Here is a 22,184-nt window from a genome sequence, read left to right as displayed (position 1 = left end):
CATGTACTGCTATGAAGAGAGCTAAGCAGAGCTTTGCCTGGGAGACAGCAAGTGAAACCCCGCCCAGTAATTCACCGAGAAAACCAGGAAGTGAACAGAGCACACAGCCTGCAAGTTGGTGAACAGACAAGTTGGGAATACCCCTTTAAATTTTTTTTCCCCAATATAGGAAGTAAGAAAAAGCAGGAGAGACAAAATGATAGGGTAATCTTGTGATCTATTTGTATATTTATACTCACAATTATTTTTGGTATATTTAAAGGTTTGCCATTAGCGATAACCCCTTTCAGACTACAGCCGTCAATACAATCACTTGCTCACCAGAGGTCCAGTTCTTGGTACTCTCACAAATGGCTAATTTTGCCGGCTTGTCTGGCAAGATAGATATAGTATTATCCTAAGTGTCAGCCATACAAATGGCCTGGCGATGTAGGACCCTGCAACAGAGTCTCCCTGTTCTCACTCATAGAGTGGGTCTCAGTAGACGATCCGTCCCCTATGATGGCCATATGACTTAATAGGGCAAATGGATCAGGGATATCTCCATGAGACAACCCCTTTAAAGTTAAAGGTTGAAGATACCCTTAAGACATAAAAATACTCTTTTAGCATAGAACAACACAACATAACCAACATGACATTGTGTTGTAACCTTTTTGTGATACAAGGATGAGCAGAATGATGTAAAAAGGATTTTTTTCATGTTTATATACCTTTTTGACATATTACACATTTTCAATTATGTGTAAATAGTTATAAAAAAAAAAAAACCCAAACCCAAGACATAACCATTTGAGGAATGTCGTCTGTTACCGACTCAATAACCCAATCAATAGACTGGCCTGAAATGAAAAAAAAAAAAAAAGAAGCTTGGACAGAATGGACTAGTCCTTGAATGAAAGGATGCAGCCACTCGAATGGACTTGACACCAGTTGTAATAACGGACCGCCATGGGCCAGGTACGCTACCACCATCTATCATGAAACACAAGTTTGTTTCGATACACCATAAAATGTAGTCCCATATCAACACAGGACCTCCTGTGCTAAAATAATTAATCCATGAAGCTGGACTCTTCTCAGACTCCATCTTTCCATATACCAATGTAAAATCTTAATCTAATTTTCCAGTGGTATCCAACTTCCAGGCACCAGTGAGATATCGCAGTCGTATAAAGAGGAGGTCTCGTCCCATCTGCAACCAGCTCCAGAAAGGCACCAGCTTAGATCCTGTACAGAAAACAACAACTATTAGGTGAATATATATATATGTATTTTAGTTAGTAAGTAGAGATGAGTGAGTACTATTCGAAACGGCACACACCCATAGGAATGAATGGAAGTGGCCGGCACGCTGACTTTGCCAGAGGCCGGCTGCTTAAACCCCTTGTGCTGGCTACTTCCATTCATTCCTATGGGTGCGTGCTATTCAAAACTGGAGTTTCGAATAGTACTCGCTCAGCTCTATAGTAAGTACTTGTATCCCTCATGAAATCAAAATTCTTTTCTTTTTTTTATTTTTTTGTAGATTGTGAGCCTCATATAGGGATCACAATGTACTTTTTTTTTTTTCTATCGGTATGTCTTTGTAGAATGGGAGGAAATCCACGCAAACACAGGGAGCACATACAAACTCGTTGCAGATGTTGTTCCTGGCGGGATTCAAACCCAGGACTCCTGCGCTGCAATGCTGCAGTGCTAACCATTGAGCCACTGTGACGCCCCTGTGAAATCACAATTCTGTAGTATCTCTGCTTATAATTCGATGGGGTGTTGTTCCTCTGAATATACTGACAACTGTGTGTCAAAGTGAATGGAATATCAATAAAATTCATACATTGCCAACAGGATTAACAGAGGAACAGCACAAAGCAAAGATCTAAGAGAATAGGTTTCAGAATTATTACATTGGGAATACAAGTATTAATTAAAACATGTCAGGATAGGTAACAGGTGCTCTATATACGATTCTCCTGGCTGTATACCCATACACTATATTCATAGTGAGACAAAAAGATGTTTGTTTGCTGCAATTTTGCCAAACCTGTGCTTTCATTAACCGTTTCAGAACCGCTCTAGTGCTAGACATCTCCACCATTGTGCTGAAGGACAGTTCATGCCATATATATTTTTATATGATGGTCAAATATTCCAGAAGATTTGACAATGTGGCCACTAATAGGCCCTGCTTCTGCTGGATTCTCTTTGTTTTTTTTCACCATGGTGAGGGCAGTAAATACAGTCACACCCTTCAATGAGAACAGTCAGCAGGAGCTAAACTGCTAACAAATTATATATACTACTTGGACCTTCAATGGTTATTCAAAATTTGGCAAATTGTTGCAGAGTCAGGAAAAACTGCTCCCTGTTCCAACCACTAGGGTGAAACTTATGGGAACAGCTAGACAGGTTTACACTTTTCCCATATCTCCCAAAGAGGAGAATGTGAGATAAGGAAAAAGTGAAGCCTGCCTGAGCCGCACCGTCTCCATAGCTCCCTCTATAGGAATCAATGGAACAATGCGGAGCAGCACTGCTTGGCTGTTACATTACGTTCCGCCCCAGGGCTTGGAATGACAAGCCATTGTTCCCATCTTGGGTGCCATGTGCCGAGATTACAATAACGCTTTAAAAGACAACTTTTTTTATCCCGATACTGTAATCCCTCCCTACCTACTGTCATTGTGGTGTTCCCATTACAGTAATGAGTTTGGGATTATGCAGAGCTTTAGACGTCCACTATGACTTTAGTTCAATATAATACAACATAAAGCAGCAGTGTGCGGTGTATAACTCATCTTACCTTCAATCTCCGTCCAATTTACTGCAATTTCTGCAATGGGGATCTTTAAACATTGCGCTATATATAGCAGCTCCACATCAAACGCCCTGCATAAACAGGAGATACAGGGTATTGATCTGCACTTTACAGACACTCCTGCAGATGTCATTACTGGTCTATGCCGAGGCCATTTACAAAGCAAGTGGTTTATCTACTCAGAATCATCTTCTTATAAAAAGGAAGGTTAATTCCAGATATGAGAAGGTCAATGCACCCTGCGGTCTAATAGCAACTTAATCACAACACCAATCTGTCTGTGGACAAATATATGTGCAGTCTGGCCTTCTCAATACAATTCTATACGTAAGGCACTTAAAGGGATACCCCCACCTTTGACATTGTGCTGTAAATGTCTGCTTAAAGCAGGTCCCATCTTTGGGATCTGTACTTCTGGAGATAACAGAGGTCCCACAACCTGCCCAGCAAGGAGACCCCTGCATTCAGGAAAATGGTGAACAAAGAGATGGCCACACATATGTACATGGTTTGTGGGCTGTTATTGGAGCTCCTATAGAAGCACCATCATATTCTGCAGAGCTTTACAGATATTGTCAACCACAGGGCTCACAATCTAAATTCCCTATCCATGTATTTGGAGTGTGGGAGGAAACCCGAGTATCTGGAGGAAACCCATGCAAACACGGAGAGAACATACAAACTCCTTGTAGAAGTTGAAGATCCAGGGCTCCATCGCTGCAAGGCCCTAGGGCTGAATTCAGCGCACTGTTGGCTTTCCAGGTACGTGCCCCAGAACTGGAGGTGTCGGTGCCATTAATTCGGCAATGATATCTCCCCACTTGCAGAAGAGCGGGCCCTTACAGCCTAGTGTCATTGCAGATCTATGAGGAACAACCCTATTACTGTACTGTAACATGGCCTTGTACTGTCATGGAAGGCCATCCTTAACCGCCCAGCGATGACGCTAAGCTGTAAGGCCCACCCTTCTGACAGTGGGGAGATATCGGTGCCCAAACTAATAGTACCGATACCTCCTGCACCAGGGTGCATACCAGGGAAGCCGAATGTGCTCTCAGCATACTAACAGTATACAATACTGCACGTTGCTAAGGACATGAAAAGATAATTAATCTTTATTAAAATTCTTATGTACATTAATTCTATATATAACAGGAATATATCATTTACTGAAATCCATTGCAACAAATGGGTGATACCTGGAGCTACATCTAACAGAAGAGTAGTGTAACGTTCAGCATGGCTGAATGCACCAATGTTTAGTTTAAGACTGAAAGTCAACTTCTGGAGACAGAAATGTTCTTAATATTTAGAGAATACCCATACACGCTAATCCCAAGGAAGGGGAATGTTAACAATTCACTAGTAAAGATAAAAATAAATCCCTGACGCTTCAGCGGGAGTCCAGTAAAGGAGACTACATGGAGACCCTTTATTTTACAGAATCCCCAATTTAATCGCAACGTTTAATATTCTAATAGGGATCACTGGTTCCCAAATGTGATGAGAAAGGGGTTGTCTCAGCACAGACATGTATGGTATAACCAGAGGATGTCTGTGGGCATGCGTCCATCTCTAAAATGAAGGCGGCTACTAAAACCCCCCTCCAACTGTTGACTCGCTATTCACTGCGGCTGTAGTTGAGACTTGGAGGACCCCGTTTTTGAGACGGGTCCAAATACTACAAGTGGAACCCACATCTACTGCATACGCATGACTTATTCTGCTCAAGAGACAATACCTTTTATGTGTTGCTACAAGACTGCACTGGAAGAATATGGGAATAAAAGTTATATAAAACAGAAAATGGGAGAACCTACCACCGATCGACATGGAGAGCGGAGAATGTGCGAGCAGCGGCTTCTCTTGTGAACAGCTTGAACCCACACTGGGTGTCTCTAACACCCCGAACACACAAAAACCAGACGAGGGAATGGAAACCGTACATAAGAAAGGTCCTGAATAAGGAACGCTGGGAAACAAACATGGAGTGGGTTAACCCCTTCGCTACAAACAATGTATGTAACATATAACTTTAAAGGTTTGATGAAGCTACAATATAAAGGTTTTCTCAAACTAAGATTTTGGGGTAAAATTAAAGGGGTATTTTAAGCTTTTCATAGCAATGACCTATCCTTAAGATACATCATACATGTCAGATCAGCAGAGGTCTAATAACTACCATCCCCTCCGATTAGATGTACTCAGAAGACCTCACTGCCTGCACTACACAGTGGATAGAGATGGAAGCACATGACTTTGTTCACTGTGTAGTGGACGTGTCTGGTTAATACAAAGTAGCTCTCAGCACTTGTATAGTATTTCTGTGGTCTGTACTTTCTTTGGCCATTTGTCATACTAGAGCAATGTCTGCTGAACTCGCCAAATTCCACAGGATCCACTGAATTTTAATATTTCAGATGCTATAGTCCTCAGGAAACACAAGCCGTCTCCAGAGGTGTTTGGCAATGGCTTACTGGGGTGCATTAGTGGGCAAACCCCTTTTTAATGGCTGCTTTAATTTGTGCCATGAGTAGGGGACTTACATCCGAAACGCTCAGGTGTTTTCAGCCGCTTATAACTTCTATTCGTGTTTTTTTATCCATGTTGAAATAAAGGATTTATTTTGCTTCACTATCGGAGTGCTGGATCCTTCTATCTTTAATGGCTGACCTTAAAACTAAATTTTACCTTAGCTATTGACTCCTTCTCCAGATGAGCACGTGATCCGCAGGATATTGCCAGATTATCCTAATACCAAAAAAGAAGAGGTTATTATTAGAGATGAGCGAACACTATTCGAAACAGCCATTTCGAATAGCACACTCCCATAGAAATGAATGTAAGCGGCCTACGTCTATTCATTTCTATGGGAGCGTGCTATTCGAAACGGCTGTTTCGAATAGTGTTCGCTCATCTCTAGTTATTATACTATGTTATTAAACTTAAAAAAAGAACTCAAACTCCTTATAAATTAGCTTTAAGACTCGCACATTTCAAAGCAGGGCCTTATATTGTAGAGCCCATATGGAACTATTATGCCTGTAGTGGAGAATTCCTAATAATATAAGCCACAGAGGATGCCACAAGTTTTATATATGGAGAAAAAAACAAACAAACAAACCTGTGTGCAACATTTGGAGCTCAAACAAATTATTAGGAGCTCAGTTCTGTAAGTTCCACCTAGTGGCTGCTTCAGGCATTGATGACACAGAAAGTAAGACTCCATGCAGACTTTGTCAGTGGGCTAGCCATGTTTTTCACAGCAGAAAATAATTTGACCCATGGAGGGCACGGACAGCACCTGGATATCATACATGCACCGTCAGTGTCATTTCTCCACGAGTCCCATGATACATGTTCATGTATGTGTAGCCTAAATCTGAGAAAGCTTTCCAAGTAATGAATATATCAAAAATCTGACCCAAAGGACTGGAGGACAAACTGCTGAATTATAGAGGAATGCTTTAAGGAGTTTCTGTAGCTGTATCCATCAAAAATCACCAGATGATAGATGTGGCTTATGTTAGTCTGTGCTTTTAGTCTGCATCTTTGTAATAAACTTCTGCTATAAATTTAGTCAACAGTTCCAGGAGCCAGTATGTCCATACATGAATATTACCTGTTTAGCGCCATTTCTTAGACCTGCCCGCCATGCTTCCGGTCAAAACAAACAAACAAAAAAAAGCAGAGCCTTACCGGCCAGGGTTTCAGGCTGTCAAGTCCAGCTTCCACATGTTCTAGATCTGCAAACTTTGTAGCTCCATCTGCGTCAGCCATTAATATAGTCTTTCCCCTTGATACAAGAACTCCCTAACAATAAACAATACAAAATATAAGATGTATACCAGCTTCTCTATACACACTTATTACAGGGTGTCCATCCAGGGCTTAGCTCTACAAGACTTGTGACTGGTTTAGTATAGCCATAGAGTCAATGCAGCATGGCCCTAAAGCTGGATGAACACACAATAAACTGCTATTTCACGTGGCTTGACCTCAGCCAAGAATGCACGTTTATTAAGATTAGTAGAGGAGATCCCCAATGTAATAAAGAATCAGACATGGTGACCAATTCAGAGATCAGCTGGTTCAGAAGAGTTTTATTTGACGTTAGGTTCACACCACTAGCGTTGCCTCTCCATTGCTGGGGTCTGCAACACAGAGTCTGATGGACCCCACTGACTATAATAGGTCAGTCATTATAAAACGGAAACTGGCGGAGGAAAAAGTCCCTTGTGCAGGACTTTTTTCCTCTGCTGATTTTTGGCGGACACTGCTATGGAGACTCCACCACAGATGTGAACGCAGCACAATGTGTACTTAAAGGGATTCTACCACTAAAACACATTTTTTTCTAGTTAACACGTCGGAATAGCCTTTAGAAAGGCTATTTGTCTCCTACCTTTGGAAGTGATCTCCGCCGTGCCGTTCGTTCAAAATACCGGTTTGTACCGGTATGCTAATTAGTTCTCTCGCAGCGATGGGGGCGTCCCCATTGCAGCTCGAAAACCGACCGCAGCACCGCCTCTATGGTCTTGGGTATCCTCCCCTTCCTTCTTCAGCGTTCTGTCGGACGCCTGCGCAGTACGCTCTGTTCGGCGAAGATTGCCGAACGTACTGCGCATGCGCGAAATTGCGGTCCCAGCCATAGTGCGGCCACTGCAATTTCGTGCATGCGCAATACGTTCGGCAATCTTCGCCGAACAGAGCGTACTGCGCAGGCGTCAGACAGGACGCTGAAGAAGGAAGGGGAGGATACCCAAGACCATAGAGGCGGAGCTGCGGTCGGTTTTCGAGCTGCAATGGGGACGCCCCCATTGCTGCGAGAGAACTAATTAGCATACCGGTACAAACCGGCATTTTGAACGAACGGCGCGGCGGAGAGCACTTCCAAAGGTAGGAGACGAATAGCCTTTCTAAAGGCTATTCCGACGTGTTACCTAGAAAAAAAATGTGTTTTAGTGGTAGAATCCCTTTAACACTCTTTTTTCATCTTAAATTCTAGGCGTATTTCAATGTCCACTAACCTTTCAGGCAACTTAGTCTCATTTAATAGCATATGTGATTCTGGACCAAAATTTTATGCACGTTTTGCTGTTTTCCCGAAAAAACCTCTCTAAAGCCACTGCCACCAGGGGTCTCCTATTTGCTGTTCACTCCCTGTTACTAGGGAAGGTCCAGCTTTAAAATTTAATAACCTTAAGATGGAAATATAAGAAGTGGAGGAAAAGGGTCAGGTCTCCCTTCACCACCTCTGCAGACTTACCACCTTCAGTTTGTAGCTTCTCACAGCTTACATGAAGAGAGTCTACTTCTGACTAGCTGCCAGTGTTATTGCTGATAGGATGTTAGTCACAGACAGCAAGTGGCTTTCTTGGTTGAGCTCAGATTTTTGGGGTTTTTGTTTCAAGGATATTTTTAGCTGCCTTGTAACCATGATTTGGAGTCCAGTGTCCCTGAATCTTCTACATTATGTTCACTTGGCCTTTTCTCAGCTGATTTCTATTTTACATCTCATAGAATTACACACAAAGAAACCAATTGCAGAATTAATAGATAAAGAAGGGTCTGTATTGTACACGCCTTCTGCCTCAAAGAGATATGCAAAATGTGCTGCAGCCATAATGAGGCTATTAGTAACAGAAAAACTGCTAAGACACCGTATACGAAGGCTTATAAAGCCAGAAAACAGACTGCAATTTTAACTTTTGATGAAAACTCAGGTACCCTTTCAGTACAGTGTTACATGGCAAAGATGACACATTTCCAAGTAATCAGATTTCCTGCCATTTAAAGAGGTATTCCCATCTTATAAACGGATGGCATATTACCATCCCCGACCCTTACACTGCCAAATGCTAGAACTAGTTAAACTTAAAGAGGCTAAAATACAGAAATACATTAGTGTACCATCCGAACAGCTCCACCTTTGCCTCGATTCTTCACCAGTGTCAACACCCGAACTTTATCGCTTCCATATTTCTTGGAATAGTTCAAGGCGACCTACACAGAAAACGAAAGACAACAAAAGATATGTTGGAGAACGTGCCAGATGTCAGAATGAAAAAAGTGCATTAAGAAACAAAAGACTGTCATGTAACAAGCCAACATTGCTACTAAACAAACCTAATAAAATCACTTTGAGGAATTATTATATAGAGAAGGGTAAATATTTATCCTGGACTATTATACCTTCCCAATCCTAAATCATGGCAAATCACAATGTAATGAGACAGGTCAGACGTGCGTTTGTAGCTGAGAACAGGTCATCTAGTCCTGCCCTATTGTTAGATAGTGAATTATAATCTTTACAAGTGTTATTTATTATGTAGCGTGAAAACAATTAAGTTCTATGTACATAACATCAAGGCTCAAGTCTGACACACCGGACTTCTGAGAATTAAAAGGGGTTATACTACTGGCCTATCCTTAGATCTATGGATGTCCCACAAGGGTCAAAGACGACAATACCATTGCAACAGCACCAATGCCCCAACAAACAGGTGATCGGCAGTGGTACCAAGACAGGCCCCCACCTAGAGGTCAAAGGATCAATCGCCTGTCCTCCCAGCGAGGTCCGGTCCTGTCGCTCCGGTGTCTTCTACAAGTGAAACTCCTCGCCGGCTGTGACATCCCAGATCCCACTGACTGCTGAGGCTAACAAATGGCCTCAGGAAATGACCCCAGGACGTACGCTGGTCAAGAGGACTTCAACCGGAAAACAACAATGGAGAAGCAGGACCAGACCGAATAACTGGAGCACCGGAGAAAGGGGAGTATGATTTTTTTTTTCCCACCTCCCTCGGCCTATTTAAAATATAACATTTTGCTTAAGCGCGTGATAAGCGCGTAATACATTGAAAGCATAGGGAAAAAAGCCTCCCATTGATTTCAATGGGAGCTGCTTTTTACGTGCTCATTCTGAACGTGTTTTTACGATCAGAATGAGCGCACCGTAACTCCATGCGAAGGCTCCATTAGACTGACGATGACGGACTCTTGGCACCCCTGAGAACTATCAGACTGAAAAGGCCGCACAGCTCCAAGGACTGGGAAACCCACCTTCATTGTTTGTGATATATATTTAGCAGTGGCTGTGCCTGGTGGTAGGGAGCCTTCATACGGAGTAAATGCGCCTGTTTTTTTGCAAAATACACGTGTAAAAATAAGACTCTCATTGACTTCAATTATATTTTTTACACGTGTAAAAATACGCCTGTAAAATGTCATTGAAGTCAATGGGAGTCTTATTTTTACACGTGTATTTTGCAAAAATACACACGCGTTTACTCCGTGTGAAGGCTCCCTTACAGCTCCGTGTCATTCACTTCTAATGTTACTGAGCTATATTACCAGGCACAGCCACTACTAAAAGCACAAAGTTGTGCCAGCAAACAAGGCAGTGAACATTGAAGGGACACAATCTGCAGATCAGATCCCTTTAAATACACTGAAAGGGGATGGCCACTTTATATTTCTGTCTTCAACACAGTTGGAAAAGTGAATATATAGGATTTCCAGATTCACAGGATTTATTGTCCCAAATAGTCCTGCTGTAAAGATGTCCACACCAGCGCTTAAAGGTTTTTTTTTTTTTAATACTTACTTAGTGCCTGTACTGGCAATGCCTGAGCAACTTATTGGACTCACCTTTAGGAAAATATAAAACAGGGCCATAAGGACCTGCTGGTGGTTTGGTCTCCCAAATCGGTCTGATAGATTCACTTTAAAGGGGTTATAAGGGAAAAATAAATCTTATGAGTGCATTCCCTAACTTACTGATATACATGCAGGCCCCAATAATAAGAGTGCAGGAAGGAACCAGAGGACTTCAACCGGAGAACAACAATGGAGAAGCAGGACCAGACAGAATAACTTGAGCACCGGAGAAAGGAGAGTATGATTTTTTTTTCCCACCTCCCTCGGCCTATTTAAAATATAACATTTTTTCATGGACAATCCATTTAAGTGAAGATCCATATTGTAGAACCATATCAATTATATTGTAGGGAAGTAAATATCAAGCAATGCCCAGGGCGCACAGACTACAGACTAAAAACTGAATTTTACAGCAATACTATCACTATGCCACTAGTAGCCCCTACATCTGCATAGAAGTGGGGTAGAAGAGGCGTTGGTAGTGGAGGTAGACGCATTTTAACATGGGACCACAGACGTTCACCTCATGTCTCTTCTTCAGGATCAGCACCACATGTAGGATTCTAGTTTGGACCTGATGAACCTGCGTCACCCTCTTAATAACTCTGGCGCACTCCCATCACTAGAATTGGAATCAATGCCACTCAGGAACTGGTGTGAATTTTGGTAATAACCCAGGTCAGTTTTCTGATGCGAGTTATGTAAATCTGCCGGGCTTGGTCTCTGCCCACTTTCATAAAAAGTGGCAAGCAAGTTACTGAAGGAACAATGTGGTGCATATCTGGCATAAGACAGAGCCTGTGTGTCATGGGACACCTTCAGGAAAGACTGCATACAGTTACATAAGGCCCTCACTTCTCAGTTTCCTCCTCCCCATGTTCTGGTACCCATTCACAGCTATTCTAAGATCTAGAGGCCTGGGCGGTTTGGTGTCCATTGTATATTCTCACTCACTCTCCCCTATACTTATCCATATCGCTTTTAGGGTGGAGACCAAATAAGGAGACTATTTCTCCCCTCTCTAAAAGATTGGAGAGAGGCACAAACATCCCAATTTATAGAATAAATTGATCCAACTCTTTATTACACATAAATGCTTTGTCACCCTGTATGCCTGGTTCAATTCCAACTACACTGACATTTGGCTGATAGAGTCATGTCATGTGGCGAGGTCCTCAGGGCTCCTACTTCTGGTCAAAGGTTAATTTGTGGGGCTGCTTGAAGAGGACACCCAGGCAAGTCATGAGCACATTTCCTTGTCAGAAATTGCCATTCACTGGGTGGTAAGCTTATGGGCGTTTCTCTATTTTAATCCTATGGACAATTCTCAGGAGTTGAGTGGCCGCCACAGCGGCAGAATCTCCACTGTATTATATAGCAGAATATATTATAATATATATGTGTATGTAGAAAATCCACACACAAAAACTGAAAAAATCTCCTACCACAATCACAGAGCGATTTACAGCTTCCAAGAGCTCTTGCTGCATTATGTATAAGGATTTTCTATAACTATATCAGCACTCTAATCTAAAAAATTTTCAATTACTCATATTTTTGGAGACATTTTGTGGTCTTCAGCATCAATTACCAGTTTTCCATACAGTTATGATCTCTGGTTACAATGGTTTCAACATACAATAGTCATCCCAGAACACATTAATATTGTAACTTGAGTGACCCTATTATGACCCTACAGATCACAGTAAATGCGGTGGATGTGTTCATATTAACAGAAAAGGGAAAAAGTAGTACTGAATACATATCCAAAATGAATTAAAAGGGAACAGCACAAACACATATTAGCTGGCCATAGTATTCTGCATACGGAGTGTGATTGTATATTACCCGTGTAGTTTTATCAGAGCTTCCATCATCTACAACGATGACCTCATACTTGAAGGATGGACGCTTTGTCTAGACAATAAAAAAAAAAAAAGCACAAAAATACTATTACTTTGTGGCCTGTCACCAGCCTAATAACTGCATCACATAGACAAAAGTTTAGTTCGCCAGTGTTGCAGCATGACAGTAATGCATGTGTCCGTGACATCACTGCCCTCTAGTGTTAGAACAAATGCAAGCAACTCTCATTTAGCAGCACGGACTGGTAGAGCTATGCCGAACATACATGCAAGGCTCTGATCACATGATCTTATGTGAAGATGTTTAGCATACGTAAGTTCACAACGCATATGCCAAACAGATTCAAAGGACCCTACTAACTAGAGGAAGGCCACTCAATTGCCGTTTTGGGCTATATCTTGGCGGTACGCACTGTCATACTCTCTTTTTTACCTGTATAGAAAGTATAGTACAGTAGACCATACTTTCCTATACAGTGGGCCACCAGAATAGTACTTATACATAAGCATATATGGTACGGTTTTCCAACACTATGGCCAATGGTCGATGGCTATACAGTAACATACAATGAGGCCTTCCATCAGGGAATACGCTGACATTACACCTCAGACCTAAGACTCTGCAAGATGTCAACAGAAACTTAAGTTATTAGTAATGGAGACTGATATAAAGGGCATTTTTCAGCAAATCTAAGATAAGCATTCTGAAAAGATACTAAATTGATAATTTTGGTAAATGCAGTCACATTTCAAGGTTGGGCCCCTGGGAACGAAGACTGGGGGTTATCCCAGACAGCACGCTAAGATGTCCAGAATTGGGCATGCGCTAAGTTTTTCACAAGGTCTAAGGTTATTCATAAAGGAACAAAAAGAACGAAAAGCAAAAAAAACAAAAAGACAAAACATTGATTTCAAAGGCAGTCTGTCTTCAGAACCCAGCATATCAACCCACAGATATATAGGTTAGGGTTATCCAAATCAAACAGTGCTTTCCCCTTGTGTATCGCTACCTCCATTGCTGAGATACTGCTGTTCTTTGGAATAATAAAGGTGTTGACTTAAGAAAAGAGGCAACGGAGACCAATTTACAAGGGGAAAACACCATATGATTAAGATGACTGTAACCTATCTATCTGCAGGGCTGGGCTGATATTCTGCGTTCTAGTGACAGACTCCATTTTATGGGTCCTCATGTAGTCCATGAGATTCAGAATGCATAGTATTAAAATTATGTGACACATAATCGTCCAAGGGAATGCATCCCAAAAGCTGTAACAAGTCTGGCTGCCACTTTCTGCCTAGGTACCTATAAGGCTTAGTTCACACGGGGAGCGGAAGGGTGGATTTTGGCACAGAGAGTGATGTGGGGAGCCGCGTCACTCTCGGGCTAGAATCCGCCTTCCACAGCTTCTGACAGTCGCGGATTCTCCCTCCGGAGTAGGCTCAAATGAATGGGCTGACTCCAGTGGTTGTTGCCGCGAGGCGGACACCTGAAGAAAGGGCAGATCGCTTCTTTTTTCCGCTAGTGGCTGCTAGCGGAAAAAAGAACGCTAGCGGTCTCCATAGACCACCATTGTGAGGGGGCGGATTATGTGTGGATTCTGCGCCATAATCCGCCCCCTCTGTGCCCATGTGGCCCTAATAGTGGCTACCTGAACAAGTGCAGGTCTGCAGATGGAGCTAAGCAGAGATATTTAATGAACTATAAGAAACTATTCCATAAGAACAATTGATATAAAATGCCATGGGATTACGGTTTCTCTTATACACATACCTGTCTTTTTTCTAGAAATTCCATTGCCTCGTTCATCATAACAGGTACTGAAAGAAAGACAAGAAATATAGTGATCAATGTCATAAAACTTATACCTTATACAAGTCACTTATCTACTTCACCTCCAAAAATGGCTTATCTATAGGAGCTAACAGACTATGGAGGACAATAGTAAATATCATTAAATCTAATCATACACATTTAATATGCTCTTTTACCTAACAGCAATTCCTCCTGTGCTACCCAAAAACATGCACACTGCACTCCGCCCGGCATGCATGTGTACTTTAACTGGAGATCAGACAAAGTCTCTGCTGTATACCTCTGGTGGGGTCTTATTACCAATGAGAACCAAGCTAAAATTCAATGAGCCCAACCCCCCCAATGAGGACATTATCATCTTATATACTATGTGGGATGTGGGATGGTCTCAATGATGGGTCATGAGACCATCCCATGCAGTTTTATAGTAAAATTGGTCATGGCCCGTTTTAGTATAATTTGCAAAGGCCATACTACATTACTTATTTTTAGGAGTTTTTTTTAATCAAGAGGGATTATGAAGTTTGCAGTAATGATAGGTAGGCATAATAATGCTAAGAAGTCTCAGGGTCACAATGGATATGTCCTATACCCCTTACACTACGGTCACATTAGTGTTCGGATTTCTGTTCTTTGGGTACGTTTGGGGACCCAAAAAATGATATTCTAACCCACTTAAAAAGCAGTTACACGTGGACCCCATAGACTATAATGGTTTCTAACCAAAAAATGTGGCATTTTTCAAGTGGATTCGGGGACCGAACCCCTAACGTAGAACAGAAGCAGGTGTGAACCTAGCCTTTCCCATTACAAATAAAGAAATCTGCAACATAGCATCCTAATGGCACTTTCGCAGATATGAATAAAGGTCTTATATACACAAGTTGCTAATGCATCTTGCATTTGTTTGGAAACATGAGGCTGATTTGTGGGTGAACTCCTAACAGATTCTGCCTCCATTCCCAATGGGAGGCAGAGATCACAGAAGGGCACAAAAAAATAAGCGTCCTGCTCAATCTCACTGTGGATGCCACAGCTGATTCAGCCACGGTGTCCGCAGAGAGCTGCCACTGAATACCAACGCTCTACATCATTTTCTGCAATGTGAGCAGCCCCCATGGGTATGTTCACACACAGGAATTTGACACAATTTGCGAAGCAGAAAATTTCTGCTTCAGGAATTTGAAGCAGATTTTTTTCTGTTTATCAAAAACAGACAAGGATTTTGACACTGAATTTGAAGGAGAATGCCAGCGTATTTTGCCTTTATTGGGCAGTCTTAATCCATTCCCCCGCTGACGCTACCTGCACCTGAATTATTAAGAGGCTGCGGCTTCCTAATAATTCAGACACATTTCCGGTCACCTGCAGATTGCATTCTCCCGGTTCCCTTTAAGCCCCATATACGTGAAGCAGTTTGATGGATAATCTCACACTTACGTCGCTCTTCTTCGTTGTATGCAGGAACAACAACAGACAGGTCTTTCTCAGGGCGGTCATGAATACTTGGGAAACGTTTCTTTTCTCCATTACTGGCAACAAAGAACTTCTCCGCCTCATGGCGATGTAGATTTGGCATTTTCCGGGCAGTCACATGTGCTATAACTGCAACCTGGTAAAAGAGTGTCCAGATAATATGCTAGTACTGAAGTATATACATCATATACAGTGTCTGAACATATACAGATGGAGAGGAGCTAGTCATTCGACACAAACATTTACACTGCAGTGGGAAAAATGGAAACAAATGGCGGCCATTGAAATGAATAGATACCCAAGTAATATATGAAGGGGGGGGGGTGCTTAGATACCATTCTTTATTCATGTTGAAATTGTGAGCGACCCCACACATGAATGGGCTCAGGACACTTTACTCTTGGCATGACACAGGACCCCGGGAGTGCTCACTTTTCTTCTCCGGACAGTCATTTTCCAGATGTCCCAAACAGTCAGATGGGGCTTCATCAGAGAAAATAACTTTACCTCAGTCCTCTACAGTCCAATCCCTGTACGTCTGTCCTTGATGTATTTTCTTGGAGAGGCCTTTGGAGGCTGGGTTGGTAAAGCATCCTGAGACCATTCATGTTTGGGGTCACTTTTCATCCAAGGGAGTGGGCTCATTCACAATACTGCCTAAGAACACAGCCATGAATAAAGAACGATGTCTGAACACCCTCCAAGAGCAACTTCTTCCAACTGTCCCATGATAATTCGGTGATGATGGAGCAGCATGATGGAGGACCATGTCACTAGGCAAATGTGATAACTAAGCTGCTTGGTGAAACACTGATATTTTTGGTCCATGGCCAGAATATTCCCCCGATCTTAATCCCACTGAGAACCTACAACCCTTTACTGCCAAATACAGACTAGGCAAGAATGGGTTGTCAGGAGATAGCGGAGAAACCGATGTCCAGCGTGCCAGGATGAATTGCAGAAAAAAAAAAAAAAAAAAAAAAAAAGTCAAAGCTGGGAATATCGAGTATTTATGTAATCTTGATGTGTTTACTAGTAGAGATGAGCAAACACTGTTTGGATCAGCCGTTCCGAACAGCACGCTCCCGTAGAAATGAATGGAAGCACCTGGCACGGCGACCGGCCGTCGGCAAAGTGTATGTCACAGGTGCTTCCATTCATTTCTATGGGAGCGTGCTGTTCGGAACGGCTGATCCGAACAGTGTTCGCTCATCTCTATTTACTAGAAAAGGGTTCATTTTTTAAATGAAATACTTAACTGCTGAAACTTTTGACTAAGTGCTTATTCACACAACCATAAAAGTATACACCCAGGGGTTACCTGTTTTCTTAGATTCCTCATAGACTATGTATTGCAGGATCTGTGAAAATGGCCTAGGAAATGGCTTGTTCTATTCTTTCCATGAATTGGTGACGTGGACAGTCGTATGAATACGAGATCTTATATTTACAATGGGAAAAGCTTGGGAGAAAAGGTTCGGCTAATATTGGCAGGGGACTAGCCTGTCAGCCAGACTGTTTTCTAAGAAAGGCGCAGTAACAATATATACACAATACGCCCACATCATGCCTTAGGGTATATAGTGTTTATATGACAGTGGAAGGAAGCCAGCTCATGGCCCATTTACTTCCTGAAACATGATATAATAAGTATACACTGACATTTCTACAAGTATATACAGGGCACGGCCGGCTTGGAATGGATTAACTCATATTTTGAGCAGAATTATTAATACAGAGCCTAAAGTTTTACTCAAACAGACATATTACTGCACCAGGTTAATGCTGCACCAAAAAAACAGATCGTATCATAGGACCTGAAATATCCAATCCAGGAAAAAAAAAAAAAGCTTGACTTGACTAAATAAAGTGTGAACGATGCTGCAGAAGAGGAGGTTGTCACCTGGAACGTTAGATCTGATAGCCTATCAGTGTGCTAATAGGAACGGGCACAAAAGACCATCAGAAATCCATAGGACAGGTCATCAATATTAGGGAGCCTTCACACGATGTAACGCTGCGCTGACTCTAATCGTAAAAACACGTTCAGAATGAGCGCGTAAAAAGCAGCTCCCATTGACTTGAATGGGAGCCGCCATATGTGCGCTCCCTATTGAAATCAATGGGAGGCTTTTTTCCCTATTACTTTCAATGTGATACGCGCGTAATACATTGAAAGCATTGGGAAAAAAAAGCCTCCCATTGTTTTCAATGGGGAGCGCACGTATGCCGGCTCCCATTCAAGTCAATGGGAGCTGCTTTTTACACGCTCATTCTAAACTTGTTTTTACGATCAGAATGAGCGCACCGTAACTCCGTGTGAAGGCTCCATTACACTGACGATGACGGACTCTTGGCACCCCTGAGAATTATTAGAATGAAAGGGCCGCACAGCTCCGAGGACTGGGAAACCCACCTTCATTGTTTGTGATATATATTTAGAAGTGGCTGTGCCTGGTGGCAGGGAGCCTTCACACGGAGTAAACGCGCGTGTAATTTTGCAAAATACACGTGTAAAAATAAGACTCCCATTGACTTCAATGATATTTTCTACACGTGTAAAAATATGCCAGTAAAATGTCATTGAAGTCAATGGGAGTCTTATTTTTACACATGTATTTTGCAAAAATACACACGCGTTTACTCCGTGTGAAGGCTCCCTTACAGCTCCATGTCATTCACTTCTAATGTTACTGAGCTATATTACCAGGCACAGCCACTACTAAAAGCACAAAGTTGTGGCAGCAAACAAGGCAGTGAACATTAAAGGGACACAATCTGCAGATCAGATCCCTTTAAATACACTGAAAGGGGATGGCCACTTTATATTTCTGTCTTCAACACAGTTGGAAATGTGATCAACTTACTATTATATAGGATTTCCAGATTCACAGCTGGTGCATTGGACTCCAGTCCTTAAAGAGGCTCTATCAGCAAAATCCCGTGAATAGCCTTTAAAAAGACTATTCAGTCACCGTAAATGTTATATTAAACTACCCCACAGTTTTAAAATAAAATCCTAAAAAAGAATGTGCTCTACTTACGGATCGTGCACGCTGGGCAGGCATTCAGGGTGCGCCGTCTTCTTCATCCATGCCTCTTCTTCCTCTGATGTCCTCCGGTCCCGTCCTCCTCCGGCGCTCGCTAACTGACACTGATAAAAAAAAAATAAAAATGGCCTGGGCGCCTGCGCAGTAGCCGTAGTAGACGCTGCATGCTACTGCGCATGTGCCCAGGCCATTTTTTTTTATATCAGTGTCCGCTCTCGAGCGCCGGACGGGACCGGAGGACATCGGAGGAAGAAGAGGCATGGATGAAGAAGAAGACACACCCTGAATGCCTGACCAGCATGCACGATGCGTAAGTAGATCACATTCTTTATTAGGGTTTTATTTTAAAACGGGGGGTAGTTTAATATAACTTTTACGGTGCCTGAATAGCCTTTTTAAAGGCTATACACGCATATGTGGGGCTCTATCAGCATGATTTTGCTGATAGAGCCCCTTTAACATGGTTTCTGATGAAGAAACATGTGACCAGTCCAGATATGTCTGTTAGTGGTCCCCACTGAATAACACAGTGCGTAGCACGAGAGACTAGAGTGTGTACAGTTCTACATGTAGTGTTATTGAATGGATACCACTAATAGACAGGTCTGGTCATTTGTTTTTTTTCCCCATCAATGGCCATACTGAGAACGAGTGCCGTGCAAACATCAAAATTGTACTGGAAGGAAGACAAAGTTGTGTAGAAGGGACATCAGCTGTATTAACTATACTAGGTTTGTAGTGAACAAAGCACAACCCCTTTATACTTTTCTAGAGATAAATCCAATGAGTTGCAACAGACTCATCTTTGGGGCTCCTGGCGCCTGTGCAGTGGTTCATTGAAACCAAGGTGTACTTTCTCCAGCTTCATGAAAGCACTGCACAGACGCCAGTTAAGTAATAAATAAATAAATTTATGTCTTGGCAAGGACATCTTTACAGCAGGGCTATTTGGGGCACTAAACCCCTAGTCCATAAGGAAACCTAAGTGGTTAATGTCCCAAATCGCCCAGGTAGGTTCTCTTTAAGCCTAGCAGCAAATAGGTTGGAGCTACATGGTCCCACATGTCACCTGCAGCTCAATGTCACCAACAATGCTGTAGTGCCCGGCCTCAATAACGGGACTGAATTATGAATTTGCTCAAGTTCTGAGTTGTACATAGAAGAAACACAGAATCAGAGAAGTCTGCAGGGCCTTTCTGTGCATCCTCATGCATCAACTATAGGCTTCAATGATGTTGTCCCCTCGAAGGATTGCTCCTGAAAAATTACTAAGGTAATGAAGTGATAGACAAAAGCATAAGGACTGCCTAACACTCCATAGTAGCATCCTCATAGCAACCAGTTTAAAGGGTTGTCGCTATGCTCACAATCAGTGGAAGTCTCTTACCCTGTAGGTAGGTGACACATTTACATCTTGGGGCATCACCACCCCAAGCCTCTAGATTTAAAGGGAACCATTCAAGTTGCTTTGGGACACTAAACAACACATAGGTCCTTATGGAGAAGGGATTTATTGTCCCAAATAGTCCTGCTGTAAAGATGACCACGCCAGCGCTTAAAGGTTTTTTTTGTTTTTTTAATACTTACTTAGTGCCTGTACTGGCAATGCCTAAGCAACGTATTGGACTCACCTTTAGGAAAGGTGGTTTAGTCTCCCAAATCGGTCCGATACATTCACTTTAAAGGGGTTATACAGGGAAAAATAAATCTTATGAGTGCATTCCCTAACTTACTGATATACATGCAGGTCCCAATAATAAGAGTGCAGGAAGGAACCAGAGGTGGCAGTGTTCACTTTGTTACGTCACTGGCCCTGCTTTACTCCTGCTGCAAGTGCACTGAGTAGAGCAGAGTCAGTTGTGTGACCAAGAGTCAGCAGACCTCGGCCTCCCTCGCTGTGCTCTGCAGATCTAATCCTCAGGGATCAGCTCATAGATGAATAAGAAAAGCTTATCCAGGGAAGTTAATGTACAGGAAAGCTTATCTTTCCCTGCATAACCCAATGTAACGGCCATGTGCACCTACTTTTTTGCACTACTGTAACTAGCATTGATTAAAACTATCCTACACGTATGTGTATACAGCCCCTCTGCAGACCTATGTGACTCCATGGTGACAGACTGGACATAAACCTTTGTAGCCTGATTCTTCAGTTACCTAGCATTTGTTAGTATATGATGCTAGTATAACTGCAGCTATGAAAACACATAGGTCCGCACAGGAGCTGTGTACACTCTACAGGATACATGTAACAGAGGTTAGCAGAGGTTGTGCAGCAGGGACCCCACACAGACTCCCCATTGGCTGTGTATGTGCCCACTTCACCTATAGCCCAACATATGTGCTGCTCCCGCGCATCCCTGTACTCACCAGGACCAGCAGGAGAGCGGCCAGCGCCGCCAGCAGCAGCAGGAGATCACACAGGCAGCAGTACATGGTAGACACACCATGCCCGTCCTCACACAGATAGTACTGGCAGCTCAGTCCGCAGCCCGGAACCTCTCTCTTCCGGTACCCGGCACACACCAGCTCAGCATCTGCCGGAACCTATAGCACACATACACCTATGCGGAAGTCAGGCTGTCACTGCTCTGCTGCACATTCTAATTCAAGAGGGAAGCGAGCCTGCGCCTAGTCCTGCATCTAGCGAGCAGCGCCACCTGGTGTTCGGAGATTGTATCGCAGCTCCTAAACTTTCTATCAATCCCTTTACTGTAATACTGTGCTGTATGTATGGACAGGCTCTATCCAGTAACTCTAGTTAAAATGCCTGTCAGGTTTGTGTATTCACTTGGTGCTGTGTCTATAGATATATAATGACCCATGGTGGTGTACACATCTGAACTGCAGCCTAATGCTGGCTTTAGGTGGCCATGTTCAGTCTCAAAAACACAAATTCATCATTTGTTCTACACCAGAAACTTGTACAGTGTAATGCTATTGAGGGGCATGTTTGGCGCTAGGCCCTTTCTTGTGTAAAGGTTTCGATCCGCACCTCACCTACCACATCCTGCAAATGTGAGCAGGACAGATCATGGAGGCCTGAGCCGTCCGTGTCTTATTCCGATAGATTTATTATAACTCATGACAGTTTTCTGATATGAGTTAAAATGGAAATTAACGCCATTGGTGGTGTAGATATCCATTATGGCACAATGGCAGACATCTTTAAGAAGAGGCTGTGGTCCCTCTCGGTCCCTGTGTCAGTCCACCTGTTTATTAGGACTGGCACACGATATACCCCAGTCTGTGAGGTGGCCACAGTTCCCTAATGGACCATCGTAAATCACTAGGTTGCCATAAGTTCAGCCAAGCCATGAACAGTCTAGTAAATGTGGTGGTTATAAAGACTGTGTTTCCTAGGCCAAACATGGTGGTCAAAGGAAAGACTTAAAGCGGATCTGACAGATCAATATGATGCCGTACAGGTCTGCCCACCTAGTAGCCAAAACAGTAAATACAATTGTGCGCCATTAGGCTACTGAGGGCATTGATGG

General features: G+C 42.8%; 2 protein-coding genes across 2 annotated transcripts in view; one reads left to right on the top strand and one right to left on the bottom strand.

The window, feature by feature from the left end:
- RFXAP (regulatory factor X associated protein) overlaps positions 1 to 22,184 on the top strand; it is a 299,237-nt gene that overhangs the window by 65,957 nt on the left and 211,096 nt on the right. The window lies entirely within an intron of this gene.
- Positions 776 to 21,250, bottom strand: ALG5 (ALG5 dolichyl-phosphate beta-glucosyltransferase). Its single transcript, XM_075262934.1, has 10 exons — positions 21,058 to 21,250; positions 15,602 to 15,773; positions 14,120 to 14,166; positions 12,329 to 12,397; positions 8,732 to 8,824; positions 6,518 to 6,631; positions 5,510 to 5,569; positions 4,639 to 4,790; positions 2,804 to 2,889; positions 776 to 1,230 (listed from the first exon to the last, which is right to left on the bottom strand). The coding sequence occupies exons 1-10, from the start codon at positions 21,121 to 21,123 to the stop codon at positions 1,115 to 1,117; spliced, it is 975 nt and encodes a 324-aa protein (XP_075119035.1). The 5' UTR covers positions 21,124 to 21,250; the 3' UTR covers positions 776 to 1,114.

Source organism: Leptodactylus fuscus, chromosome 2 (genome assembly GCF_031893055.1).
Source record: "Leptodactylus fuscus isolate aLepFus1 chromosome 2, aLepFus1.hap2, whole genome shotgun sequence".
NCBI lineage: Eukaryota > Metazoa > Chordata > Amphibia > Anura > Leptodactylidae > Leptodactylus > Leptodactylus fuscus.
Note: the sequence above shows the minus strand (reverse complement) of the source record. Positions and strands in the feature narration are given on the sequence as shown.